The sequence below is a fragment of the Enhydra lutris genome, unplaced genomic scaffold (assembly GCF_002288905.1).
Source record: "Enhydra lutris kenyoni isolate GAN:26980312 unplaced genomic scaffold, ASM228890v2 scaffoldscaffold59, whole genome shotgun sequence".
Taxonomy (NCBI): domain Eukaryota; kingdom Metazoa; phylum Chordata; class Mammalia; order Carnivora; family Mustelidae; genus Enhydra; species Enhydra lutris.
Window position 1 is genome coordinate 10,608,482 of NW_019154143.1, and position 14,525 is coordinate 10,623,006.

At 39.5% G+C, this 14,525-nt stretch overlaps 1 protein-coding gene across 1 annotated transcript in view; it reads left to right on the plus strand.

Moving 5' to 3' along the window:
- LOC111158452 (acyl-CoA oxidase like) overlaps window positions 1-14,525 on the plus strand; it is a 328,739-nt gene that overhangs the window by 188,641 nt on the left and 125,573 nt on the right. The window contains exon 13 of the mRNA XM_022520472.1: window positions 5,666-5,755. Coding sequence (XP_022376180.1) covers window positions 5,666-5,755 — 90 coding nt within the window. The remainder of the gene's footprint in view (window positions 1-5,665; window positions 5,756-14,525) is intronic.

Here is a 14,525-nt window from a genome sequence, read left to right on the forward strand (position 1 = left end):
TGTCCAGAGTCTCGTATCCAACTTTCACTTTGACCAGTCTTCTTGGATAGCTCACGGACTCTCACACCGAGCATTGACAGATATGAATGTTTGGTCTTTCACTCAAACATCCTCCTGCTCTAGGATTCTCTAACTCAGTAGACAGCCCACCATACACATACCATTCATGTGGCCCAGACTTCGTCCTTCTCATGCACATACTCAACCCTCTGAGGCCCTCTCCCTCTACCTCCATGTCTCTGCCACCAATTGTCCAACTTCTCTCTTGCCTGCTATGGGCTGTGCTCACTCGGTGCTATCGTCGTCTTTTAAAATCACAGGTCATCTTACTCCAAAGCTCAAAATTCTTTTATGACTTTGTACCTCTGCTAACCTACAATGAATCCCCAAATGGCTCCTGAGTCACTGGAACCCTGTCTACCTCTTCCACCTTATCTTTGGGCCACTCTCCCACAACTTACCACCTCCAACTCAGCCTTCTTTCCAGTCCCCGAACTTCCTGTGCTCCTTCGTGGCCTCAGGGTGTAAGCTTTCTCCCACTGCTTTGCTGACTTCTCTTCTTTAAGGTTCCAAGTTAAACAAGCCTCTGAAAAGGCATCTAGGTTAGAAGAATTCTTTGGCATCTAGGTTAGAAGAATTCTTTCTTGTTACATTTTTCCCATGGAACCCTGATTGTCTCCTTTTTGGCACTTACCACAGATTTTTTAATTACCTATTTTATTTGTCTACCTGAGCAACACTTATCTCTCTTCTGAGGACAGGATTGTGTCTTTGGTTGCAGTGCATAGCATAGTACCTGAGGCTTGAGACTCTCACTATACATTTGGTGACAGGACCAACGAATGAATTTCCTCCCACCCGCTCTCCCCAGTTCATAAGCCCTGACAATGCAGGGTCACCTCAAAGCAAACAGGGCAGGGCAGGACGACTTGTCATCACTTCCATAAGAACATCCATCATCTGTTCGGGCTTGAACTTTGGCTGTCAGAAGACTCCACTCAGACCACAGCTGTCTCAGGAAAGGCTGCAGTGAATCTCACACATGTCAGCTGTCCATGTGTACAGGCTCTGCCCCATTTGGGGTGGTGGAGATACACAGGTATAAATTAACACAACTCTACGACATAGTCCTTCCTGCTGGGTGGGTCAGTGTCTGTATTTCCGATCGACCCTCCCCTAACAAATTGAAAATAAGATTGATTTTGTCTGTTTCTTCTTCTTCAAATTAACAAAATTTACCCTCAATTTGTTTAAAAGGAGGGAAGAAAGCCTGTTTCTAATTTGTTCTGATCCATTTATTAAATGTAATCATACAGTAAAAAAAAAGATTCAGAGATGTTAAAAACAGCAGGAAAATATTAAACTTTCAATGTACAAAGCTTGAATCATAAAATATGTTGCATGGGGCTCTTACTGAAATGGGACACAACCTTAATGCCATTCACAATTACTTGCTAAGAGGCTCAATGTAACCCAGAAGGCAGAGATAGAGTAACACATCTACCCGGTGTGCTCTTTCTTCGGGGAGACCAGATTCTGGGCTGCATGACCCCCTGAGGATTCTGTTGGCTTTGGGAGCGTGCAGTTTAGAGTTCCCTCTGTCTATTCTATGTTTCTTTTTTAAATTAAGAGTGAAATAAGCTAATGGAAAATATTATTCACTTTTGGGGGGATGAAACCTGTTTCTTCCCTCACGTCCCTCTTTTTTCCTCATCTGCTCCCCTACCCCAGCCAGAAATGTATAAGCAAATGCCCTTCCTTAGGAGTCCAATGTGGGAAAAAAAAAGCTTATGGGACTGCCATTCCATTTCCCAAGGTGCTGTTGAGCCCCTCGAGATAATGGCTTAGAGGAGGATTTCCTTAGACTCCAGAGGATTTACTCCTGTTAGAGAAGCCGTTCGCATTGATTTATCTCCGTGTGTGTATGCACACGTGCGGCCGCGCTCTGAGTTAGTCCGCGCCGACTGCCATCACAAAATACCTCTGACTGAGGGCCTTGAAAAACAGAAATTTATTTTCTCACAGTCCTAGAGTCTAAAAGACCAACATCGGGGGTTGACAGGGTGTGTTGCTTCTGAGGCTTCTCTGTTTGGTTTGTGATTGTCTTCTCCTCCCTGTGTCTTTACATGGTCTTCCTTCTTTGTGTGTCTGTGCACCAATGTCCTCTGCTTAGAAAGATACCTGGAAATGCTATAAAAAAAAAATTAATTGAGGTGAAGAGATAGGGAGAAAAGGTGGCGGGCGGGGCAGCTGTTTTGGACAGAAGGACCAGGGATGGCCTCCTGGCAGTGGGAACTTTGGACCAGAGACAGAAATGAGAGGAAAGAGAGCCCCCATGGAGATCTGGGGGCATTGCTCCAGACAGGGGAACAACACTGCAAAACCCCAGGGGGTGGGCCAGGAGCCACTGTGGCAGGAGCAGGGTCAGAAAACCTCACTGACTCTTAACTTTCTCATCCCCAAACAGGGGTGCTGAGATGTCGTTGTGAAGGGTGGAAATGAAATATTGGATGTAACACAGAACATAGAATTGGTTCTCAGTAATGACCGTGACTGTCCCTTTTCTTGACACATCCTGTGGTGCCAGTTTATAAAGCCTTGTGGAGGTAACAACTGCTGGGTCGTGACCTGACGTGGAAACGTCTCAGGCTGCAGAGCCCAGGATTGCCCCCCAGCTTGCCACCCATGGGTGCTGTGGGTGCCTATGAGGTTAACAGATTTCCTCTTTCCCTAAATCCAGCACTCTCACTTTCCTGTCTTGCTCACTGATTCTGGCTTTCCTCACACCCGAATCATTCCTCAGTCTTCTCTAACTCCAACATGTTCAATCAATATCCTCCTCCCTCCGGAACACTCCATGGTTCCCTTTACCCAGATCTGCCCTTCTGGTGTCCCAGTCCCTCCCCACCTTTCTCTTCTCAACACTTACCTCTGTCCTTGTAATCTCAGCTCCTATTCCAAGCCTCTTTACAAATCACTTTATTTTTTCTTTTTTTGTGGGTTTTTTCTCTCTGTTCTCATTTTTTAAATAATGCTTTTGTACTGCTTTTAGTAGTTAGTTTAAAAACCAAGTTCATTTTTAATTAGAAAATCACACACACACACACACACACACACACACACACACAGAGTTTATAATCATTTGTCCCCCGCAAAGAGTTCAGGGATCCAAATTTAGAATTTAAGTCCTCAAGAAGATGGCTGCAGGTCTGCATTCAGTAACTCTCTGGGTTGTGTGTCTTTCCTCTAAACTTGTGTGCACATTCACACAGAACTCAGATACCTGGGACTTGAGCATTGTTAGTTCCTCAACGGGTCACCCCAGATATTTCAAAGATTTAGATTTTTATGAGGATAGCCGTCTCTGGCCTTTTCTAAGGAAATTAGATCATAACTATGCCCTTGGTGGTTTCGGGAGATTGGAAGCAACGTGCCAGCCACAGCCGTGACTTGCACTTGGTTGGCTTTGGGTTTTCTCTTGGCTGTTTTGTTTTCAGCTGTCTGCAAGCTCTGCGATGGCTGTGTGCCTTGTACCTCTTCTGGGTCTGGGCCCTGGAGAGTCTGGAATCTTCATGAAAGCAATTATGTGGTTTTACTCGATATTCAAACATGAAGAAGGGTTCAAGGTTGAGTTTCACCATCTAGAAGAGAAATCAATTACACTGTATTGGAAGAACGAACCTAAGATAGAGCATCTGTATGTTCACAGGACTCCCTTGCCCATTCCCCGAGAGACTGTTGTTATTTGTTTGCTGATTTTGCTGCATTTTAAGTAAATTATCTTTCAGGTCATTTTAAAGTCCTGGTGGTCCTGGTTTCCCCCAGGACAGAGTGTGTACAAATTCGGAAGAGTTAGAGAACAACAAAGAACCAGGCACTTTCATCCCTACTCGGGGAGACCAGAGCAAAGCGCCAAAAGAAAAAGTATTTTGTTTCTTCAAAATCCTTATTTTGAGCACTTAGCTGCTATGCCCCTTAAGTACGAATGTTCTTCCTAACACTGAGGTGGTATCTGTAGTGTTAATATTTTCCACACCAGAACTTGATAGATTCAAGATCATTCTGACATAGCTCTCAAGCCTCCCTTTCTTCATCTGTAAAATGGGGTCATGCCTACCTCACATAGCTGTTGTCAGAATGAAGGGGATTACGTGGATTAACAGGTGAGGTTTCTTTCGGTAAAACACTCAGTCCAGAATCTGGTTTGTGGTGGTATTCAATCAATGGTAGCACGACGACGATGAAAATGAGTCAGCTATGGCCTTGTGGCCGGGAAGCACTCTGGGCTCTGGTCACATTCAGTCAGAACCTGATTTCACGTGGTCTGCCTGTGGGGCGGGTTTAACCCTGTGGTTATGGCACAAGATTGGGGGAGATTGGAAATGCTACTGATTTATTTTTCCATACATACACCCTGTTTACATTTACGAAAGTAATTAAGTATTCCCGCAGACAGAACGCTCAGTTTGGCCTGCCCAGACGGCTGCCATGACTGGGGGGGATGGGGAGGGAAAGTAGGGACCTCAGAGGAAGGCTCTTGGGCCACAAAGCACTGATGCTCGGGGACTTCAGGGCTCCGCAGGCAGCAGGTCCCTGGAAGTGCTGGCTTTTCTGACTCAAATGGCCATTTTCAGAAATAAAGGTGGTCCCCCAGGGCGTTAAGTTGTCTTGAGATAGGAGTGTCTGGCTGCCCATGGGAGCACCGTTCTGTGAGGCTCTGTGTGACTTGAAGATTTCAGCAGGGACTAAATCTTGTCTTTCCTTCTTCAGAGCTGCAGTGCTAACTACAAATACTCCTGGGAGAAGTAGCGTGACAGTCACCTCTGCTATAACTTACTTAGGCAGGATTGATTTGTGGAAGCAGATTTCAAGAGTGGGAAAGATTCTGGGAATTTAATGGGGAGAGCAATGAACTGGAAGAAATACAGCGCTGGGGCCTTCAGAAGGGGAAGGGCCTGGGGCCAAACAAAGGCAAACTTTGCTGCTCCACATTTTGCCTGGGGCTGATCGACTTTCCCTTGAGCAGCTGCTTCTCCCAGTTTGTGTGCAGAAATACTGTCAACACTTTGAAAATGAGCAGCAGGCTACTGCCATTTAAATAAGGATTTCAGGAAGTAAAAAAAAAAAAAAAAGAAAGAAAGAAAAAAAGAAAAAAAAACTAGCTGGAAACTGGAGTGTGAATTTATGATGCAATGTGTTTAATGATATTAACATGCAGAGTGGCAATTTAGGATTTTTATGTTGTGTCCCAAGAACCAGGTACATGTGCTAATTTTGATAGGGATGGGGATGGGGTTGAGGAGGCATCATTCTCCTGCGTATTTTAGGACGAAATCACTAATTTCTTGACATTTATTAGAATTCACAAGATTTGGAAGAGAGAAAAAAAAATCAGCACAATTTGTTGAACTATTTCGGAAAAATGCGACATGACCGTTTTCAAATGGTTACTAATAATGAAGGCAAATCCACAAAAATATTTCTGGATCAAAAGCAAGTGTGATGGCTCAAAATTCTTAGAATGGTTATTCTGGGCAGAAAAACTATAGTTATTTTATTCTTTTCCATTTTCTGTGTTTTTGTTTAATTTCAAAGAAAATGTTCATCCTTTATAATGGTGGAATTGGAAATTTGAAATATGTTTCTTTTCTTTTTTCTGCAATAGGGTTACATGATGGAAAACCGAATCTCAGGCCTAAAATGCGACACAGATGTGTTTGTGACTTTTGAAGGTGACAATGTTGTTATGCTGCAGGTAAGATTCAGGAAATGTTTATTCTTCTTAAACGGCATACTTTTCAAGATGAAGAGTTATCCAGAAATCTGAAGTGTTTCATACGTTTTATCTTCATCTGATGTCTTCATTTAATTGGCAGGTGTTTTCCTGTTAAGCCCTTGATTTTTGCAGTAGTTGAACAGAGGATTAAATTATTTCTCTCCTAGCTTATCTTTGACATTGCCCTATATTTTTCTTGGTTGAAGAAAACTTCAACCCGTTTTAGTCAGATCCTTCTGCTGGAAGTTTATTCCCAAAGAATACTTGAGGACCCAGAAGATGAACAGGAGAAAGGCATGAAAAGGCAGGTTATAAAAGGAGGACAATTGACCAAGCTCCCTGGTGATCAGAGACATGCACGTGAGGGCGTACCACATTGCTGTTTTCTCCAACAAATTGGCTCATGTTTAAGAGCATGTCGAAGTCCCAGTGTTGGTGAGAACAAAAGAGGCACTCTTCCATGTTGCTATTAGGCTGTGCGTGATTCCATGTCTGGGACTATCTAAGATAATAATCCTAAATACAGAAGAACTTCAGGGCATAAACGTTTTCATTAGTACATTATTTATTATAGCAATAATGTTGGAATCTAAATTTTCAACAATATGAAAATGATTATGTAAATCATGTTCTGGCCACTCAATGGGGAATTATATAGCTTTTAAAATTGTACTTACAAGGATTTTTTACAGAAATTAAAAACTTAAGATATGATAAGTAAAAATGATATAAAACTATATATACAATGGGATTACAATTTGGTATTTTTACAAAAAGAAAACAGGGACTCCTGATTCTGCTAAGATGGAACGGCCCTATTCCTCCCAGGTCCTCCCTCTTAATAAACGAACACTCTGGACATAACACAACAAATGAGCATGGGAAACCTCTGAAAGGGAGAAAGATGAAGACAGGCTGCCTAGGGAGCTTGCAACCAGAGGAAGGGAAAGGCAGCAAGTTGTCTGGGTTTCCTTATTGCCTTCCATATATCCTGGGTAAGAGCATATATGTATGCCCTGAATCTCTAATAGGTATAGACAAACCAAGAAAAACCTTGTTCTCCCTACCCAAAGGACAGGGAAGATGGTGGCCTGATGATTAAAAAAAACAAACAAACAAAACAAAAACCTTTCTAGCTCTATTCTCTGTACATCAGTCAAAGAAAATGGAAAAACTGAACACACGCACACATACACCAGTTTCAGCAGGACCTGGCAGGAACTGATCTTTCACCTGACTTCTGATCCATGGCAGTAATCAGACACTGGTAGCCGGTGGTAACACTCTCGTTACTCAATGTGGTGCTATTGGTGGGGCTGAGCAGGGAACTAATCTTCTACCCCTGCCTAGTGGAAGCAAGTGGAACTTAGATTTTCATCAGGGTAATGTCAGCAGGGCCCATTGGTAAGCTAAGCCTCCATTTCTACTCAGCAGCAACAAGACTGATGTAAGGTGAAACAGATCACCAGTACCCTTAACCCTTACCCCAGTATCAGCAGGATCCAGTGGAGAGTTGAGCCCCCACCTCCACAAATAGAATGAAGGTCATCAACTAGACTGACCCAGGAGGTCTGATAAAAAAATGAGAAGACTCAAGTCACCAATATTAGGAATGAGAATGGGTATCTTGGAGGAACTAAGAAAATGATGAAGGAACACTAGAAAATAACTTTACGTTAATAAATTTGATGACTTAGTCAGATTGACCAATTCCCCAAAATCGCAAACACCCAGATCTAACCAACTTGAATAGTCAACCTGAATAGTCCTATAATCTTACAGAAATTGAATTTTTAATAATAATAAAATGCTTCCCCCAAAGAAATCTCTGGGCCAAGGTTTCATTGGAGAATTTATCAAACACTTAAGGAAGAATTTTATGCAGTCTCTCCCAGAAAATAGAAGAGAAGAAAACACTTCCCAACTCATTTTTTTATTTTAATTTTTTTTTTAATAGACAGAGAGCATGCATGAGCTGGGGAAGGGGCAGAGGGAGAGAGAGTAGCACAGAGCCCAACATGGTACTCGATTTCATGGCCGTGATATCATGACCTGAGCCAAGATCAAGAGTGGAATGTTTAACCAGCTGAACCACCAAGGTCCCCCCAATTCATTTTATATAGTTTGTATTACTCTGATACCAAAAATAGATACTACAAAAAAGGGAAGACTACATATCAATAACTCTTATAAATTTAGATGTAGGAATCTTCAATAACATATTAACAAATGGAATCTGACAGTGTATAAAAATAATTATACACCACAGCCAAATGGTATTTATTCCTGATAGGCAAGACTGCTTCAGCATTCAAAAATCAGTTGATGTAGTTCATAATATCATCAGACTACAGGAGAAAAAAATCACATGATCATATTGGTTTATACACCTAAAGCTTTTGACAACATGTTGATGCAAAATCTTACCAAACTGGAATAGGAGGGAATTTTTGAACTTGATAAAAAATACGTACAAAAAATGTAACTAACATCATGCTGACTGGTGAAATACTGAATACTCTCCTCCTAAAAGCAGGATCAAATCAAGGATGTCCATTGGCACTACTGTTATTCAACATAGACCTAGAAGTTATATCAGTACAATAAGGCAAGAAAAAGAAATTAAAAGACATAGATAATAGAAGGGAAGAAATAAAAACTTTCCCTGTTTGCACATTATGTGATTATCTACATAGAAAAATCCATGGAATCTACCCCAAAACTCTTAGAACTGAGCTCGTAAGACTCCAGGATATAAGATCAATACACAAAAGTCAATCTCATTTCTGTGTCCTAATAACAGATGTGAAAACTGAAATTAAACACACAATATCATTTACAATTGTTCCAAAGCAAAGGACATACTTAAGTGTAAATCCAATAGACATGCATAAGATCTATGTGCTGACAATTACAAAATGCTTCAAAGAAATAAAAAAATCCTAGATAAATGGAGAGACATACTATATTCATCAGTTGGATGACTCTGTGTAGGAAAATGTCAATTCTGCCCAAACTGATCTATACATTTAATGAAATTCCCGTCAAAATCACAACAAAGTTTTCTGTAGACACAGACAAGCTTATTCTAAGACACCATCAAAATGGTGAAATAGGAGTTTTCTGCCATCTTATGCCCAAAGAACACCAATTCTGATAATCATCCAAGGATGATAGTGCCTCTGTGTAAGTCCAGAAGTCCAGTGAGGTTCCAGCACACCGTTTGAGCAAAAAGTAATGAGATTGGATGCATTGAAGAGGGTAAAAGGAACAGTTTCACTTTACCTGTGTCAGCCCTCCCTCAAGACAGCACAGCTCAGTGACAAGAGAGATCTTTTGGCATGCGATTTCTCCCACAAGGGGAGTGGGGAGCATGCGAGTGAGCACCCAGCTTACCCAGTTGTGTGGGGGCACTGCCTAAGAGGCCCATTTCTTTCTCCTCTCACTGAGATTTCTGAGGTGTGTTACATGACATAGAATGCAAGGAGCAGCTGGGAGAATAGCAGCCACGGCTCTCAGAGGACAGTGATTGGACATGGATCTCCTAACTGCTTTGCAGACTCCTTCAGGAAACCCACTTATGAGCCACTGGGGACACCCCACTTACAGATCCTCCATGTTGGTCCCCAGGCTCCCACAGTGCTCTACATGCCTCAGTCACACATGTCACTACTCCATGGCCAGTTATCAGGGTTCATTCCCAAGGGCAGCCAGAGCCAGCCTTCGCAGTCAGCTAGTGAACACATACAGAAAGCCAACCTGACTCTGTGGGATTGGAAGAAAGCACACAAACTCGAGCAGTCACTACCACCCTGGGGGAAGTAAACAGAAAGCTTTAAGCACTAATCCTGCTTTTGTAGGATCAAAAGAAGTCATACAATCTTAGAAACTATTCCCTAAGAGGGAATAAGAAGTGTGGAACATGTGTATCCACAGAAGGTCTGAAAAAGCCTCAGAATTCATACAGGGCTGATGGAAGGTATTTCTCTCCCAAAGCCAGTCAGTAAAGACTAGAGGAGGTGAATTCTTCAAATGTGAAGACTGCAGTGCAAGACTTCAAGGAACATGAGAAATGAAAGATATGTGACACCACAAAAGGGAAACAATGATTTTCTAGTAACTGACTTCAAAGAAATGGAGATCTGCAATTTTCCTGATAAGCTATTCAAAATAGTTGTTTTAAGGAAGCACAGTGAACTATAAGAAAACCCAGAAAGATAATTCAATAAAAGCAGGAAAGCACTACATTTAAAAAATGAGAAATTTCACAAAGAAATAGAAATCATTAAAAAGACTCAAATTGGGGGCGCCACCTAGGCTCAGTCAGTGGGGCATCTGCCTTTGGCTCAGGTCATGATCCCAGGGTCCTGGGATCGAGCCCCAGGTTGGGCTCCCTGCTCAGCAGGGAGTCTGCTTCTCTCTCTCCCCCTGTTCATGCTCTCTCTCTTGCTATCTCTCTCTATTTCTCTCTCTCTCTCAAATAAATAAATAAAATCTTTTTTTAAAAAGAATCAAATAGGAATTATGGAGTTGGGGAACACGGTGAATGAAATGAAAGATGCAGTAGAGAACATTAACAGCAGACCTGACTGAGCAGAAAAAGAATTTGTGAAGGAGAAAAAAACAGGTCATTTGAAATTATCCAGTCAGAGGAGAACAAAGGAAAAGTGAAGGAAAAAGAGTGAAGAAAGCCTCTCTGAACTATGGGACACCATTAAGAAAAGCAATCTATGCATGTTGGAATCTCAGAAGGAGGAGAGAGGGAGAAAGGAGTAGAAAGATTATTACAGAAATAATGGTTGAGAATGTCCCAACTCTGGGGAGAGATTTGGATATCCAACTTCATGAAGCTCATAAGCCCTCCAAACCTTTCAACTCAAAAAGATCTTCTTCAGTGTATATTATAATAAAACTGTCTAAAATAAAAGACAAGGAATTTTAAAAGCAGCAAGAGAAAAAAATTCCTCAAATACAAGAGAACCTCCAATAAGGGTGTCAGTGGATTTTTCAGTAGAAAGTTTGTAGGCCAATAGAGAGTGAGAATATATATTCAAATGTTGAAAGGAAAAGAAAAAAAAAAAAACCCTGCTAAACAAAAATATTTAACCTGAAAAAGTTGTTCTCCAGGGGCACCTGGTTGGCTCAGTGGGTTAAATAAGCCTCTGCCTTCGGCTCAGGTCATGGTGTCAGGGTCTTGGGATCGAGCCCCGCATCAGGGTCTCTGCCTGGCAGGGAGCCTGTTTTCCTCCTCTCCCTCTGCCTGCCTCTCTGCCTACTTGTGCTCTCGCTCTCTCTCTCTCTCTCTCTCTCTGTCAAATAAATAAATAAATAAATAACTCTTAAAAAAAAAAAAGTTGTTCTCCAAAAATGAAGGAGAGTTATAGACTTTCTCAAGCAATAAAAGCTGAGGGAGTTCATCACCACTAGACCGCCTTGCAAGAAATGATGAAAGGAGTTCCTCAAGCTGAAATGAAAGGATGCTAATTAGTAACATGAAAACATATGAAAATATAAAACACAATAGTAAAAGTAAGCATATAACCAGATTTAGAATATCCTAATACTGGAATATGGTGATATGTTAAACATTCAACCCTAGTGTAAAAGTTAAAGGACAAATTATTAAAAATAATTATAATAATTTTTTAAGGGATACACAAAATAAAAAGATGTAAATTATGACCGCAAAAACAAAATGGGGAGGAGTAAAGATGTAGAATTTTTTATGTGATGGAGCTCAAAAAAGACTGTTACATCTTAACATTATATTCTGTAAGACCCATGATAATTACAAAGCAAAAAACTGTAGTAGACACAAAAAGTAAGGAGAGACAATCAAAGTGTATGTTTATGGAAAATCATCAAATCACAAAAGAAGATGGCAAGAGGGGAAAAAAGGAACAAGGGAACTACAAAAGAGCCAGAAAACAATAAAATAGTGTAAATAAATCCTTACATATAAATAATTATTTAAATCTAAATGGATTAAATTCTCTAGTCAAAAGGTATAAAGTGGCTAAATGGAATAAAAATAAAAACAAAACAATACCCAACTATATGCTCTATATAAGAGACTAACTTCAACTTTAAGGACACAAGCAGGCTCACAATGAAGGGATGGAAAAGATACTCCATCCAAATGGAAACCAAAAGGGATCAAGAGTAGCTAGACTTACATCAGACAAAATAGAATTTAAGTCAGAAAATCTAACAAGAGACAAAGAAGGTCATTAAATAATGATAAATGGGTCAATTCATGAAAAGGTTATAATAATTGTAAATATAATGCACCCAACATTGGACTACTTAAGTATATTAAACAAATACTAATAGATCTGAAAGGAGAAATAGTGCAATAATTGTAGGCGACTTTAATATCTCACTTTCAGTAATAGATAGATCATCCAGATGGAAAAGTGATAGGGAAACTTTAGACTTGAAATATACTTTAGACCAAATGGACATAACATATACAGAACATTCCATCCAATAATAGCAGAATGTGCAATCTTCACATATGCACATGGAACATTCTCCAGAATAGATTGTCTGTTAGGTCACAAAACAAATCTTTGCACATTTCAGAAGATCAAAATCCTACCATCTATCTTTTCCAATTGTATATTTTTTATATGAGACTAAAAACCAATTTTATGAGACTAAAAACCAGTAACATACCCAACAGTGAAAGGTTGAAAGCTTTTCCTCTAAGATCGGGAACAAGACAAGGTGCCCACTGTCACTACTCTTACTCTTCATAGCGCTGGAAGTCCTTGCCAGAGAAATTAGGCAAGAAAAAGAAAAGGCATATAAATTGGAAAGGAAGAAATAACATTTCTGTTTGCAGTTGATGTGATCTTGTATATAGAAATCTAAAGAATCCGCCAAAAGTTGCTAGAACCAATAAATGTATTTAGTAAAATTACTGGCTACAAAATCAACATACACAATCCAGTTGCATTTCTGTACACTAACAACAAAATATCTGAAAAAAAAGTAAAGAAAGCAATCCTGTTTATAATAGCACCAAAGATAATAAAATACCTAGAAATAAATAAAACATCTGAACACTGATAACTATATGACTTTGATGAAAGAATTTAAAGAAGGCACAACAAATAAAAAAATATTCCATGCTCATAGATTGGAAGAATTAATATTGTAAAATGTTCATACTGAATCTATAGATTCAATGTAATTCCTATAAAAATTCCAATGACATTTATCACAGATAGAAAAAAGAATCCTAAAATTTGTATGGAACTGTAAAGGACCCTGAGTAACCAAAGCAATCCTGAGAAAGAACAAAGCTGAAGGCATTACTCTTTCTGATTTCAAACTATATTACAAAGTTAAAATAATCCAAACAGTGTGGTACTGGTGGTACTGGCATGAAGAAGGACATATGGACCAAAGGAACAGAATGAAGAACCCAGAAATAAATCCATGCATGTCCAGTCAACTAATATTTGGCAAAGGAGCTAAGAATACTCAATGGAGAAAGGATAATCTCTTCAATCCATAGTGCTGGGAAAACTGGATGTTGACATGCAAAAAAAATGAAATTGGACCCCTATCTTACACCACTCACAGAAATTAACTTGAAATGGATTAAACACGTAAACATAAGACTTGAAACTGTAACACTTCCAGAAGAAAACAGGGGGAAAGTTCCTAGACATTGGTCTTGGCAACAATTGTTTTAGATATGATACCCAAACACAAGCACCAAAACTGAAAGTAAAGAAGGACTGCATCAAAGTAAAAGGCTTCTTCTCAAAAAGAAACAACGAACAAAAGAAAAGACAGTGTATGGAATGGAAGGGAATATTTGCAAACCATATATCTGATAATGGGTTAATATACAAAATATATAAGGAAATTATACAACTCATTGGCAAAAAAGAAAATAACCCAAGTTAAAAATGAACAAAAGACCTGAGTAGTTTTCAAAGAAGACCTGAAAATGGCCAACAGATACATGAAAAGGTGCTTAACATTACTAATCACCAAGGAAATGCAGATGAAAACCACTGAGAGATATTACCTCACACCGGTTAGGATGGCTTTTGTAAAAACAGAACAAAACCAAGAGAAAAGGGAACCCTTGTGCACTGTTGGTGAGATTGTAAATTGGTACAGCCAATATAGAAAACAGTATGGGAGGTACTTCAAAAAATAAACCTTGACCTAAGTTTCCTTATAAAAGTTTTAACTCAAAATTAACTACTTAAATATAGAATATAAAATCATAAAAACTTTCACAAAAAATTTTTAAGAGAAAATCTTTGAGAGCATGGACTAGAAAAAAATTTTTAGATTTGACATCAAAAGCACAATTCATAAAAGGAAAAATTGGAAAACTAGACTTTACCAAAATTAAAACCTTCTTCTTTGTGAAAGACCATGGAGATGAAAAGACAAGCTAAAAACTGGGAGAAAATAATTGCAAACCATGTATCTGACAAAGTCCTTGGGGTCCAGAAGATGTAAAGAATTCTCAAAACTCAACAGTAAAAAACCATCCAATTATGAAATAGGCAAAAGTCATGAACAGACATTTCCCTGAAGAGGACATTCCAATGGCAAATGTGAACATGAAAAGATAAGCAACATCCTTAGCTGTTAGGGAACTACAAATTTAAACCACATTGAGATACTACCACAAACCTATCAAAATGCTAAAATTTAAAAAATATTAATAATTTTATTATGCCAAAGGAAGCAGAGAAACTGTATCACTCATACA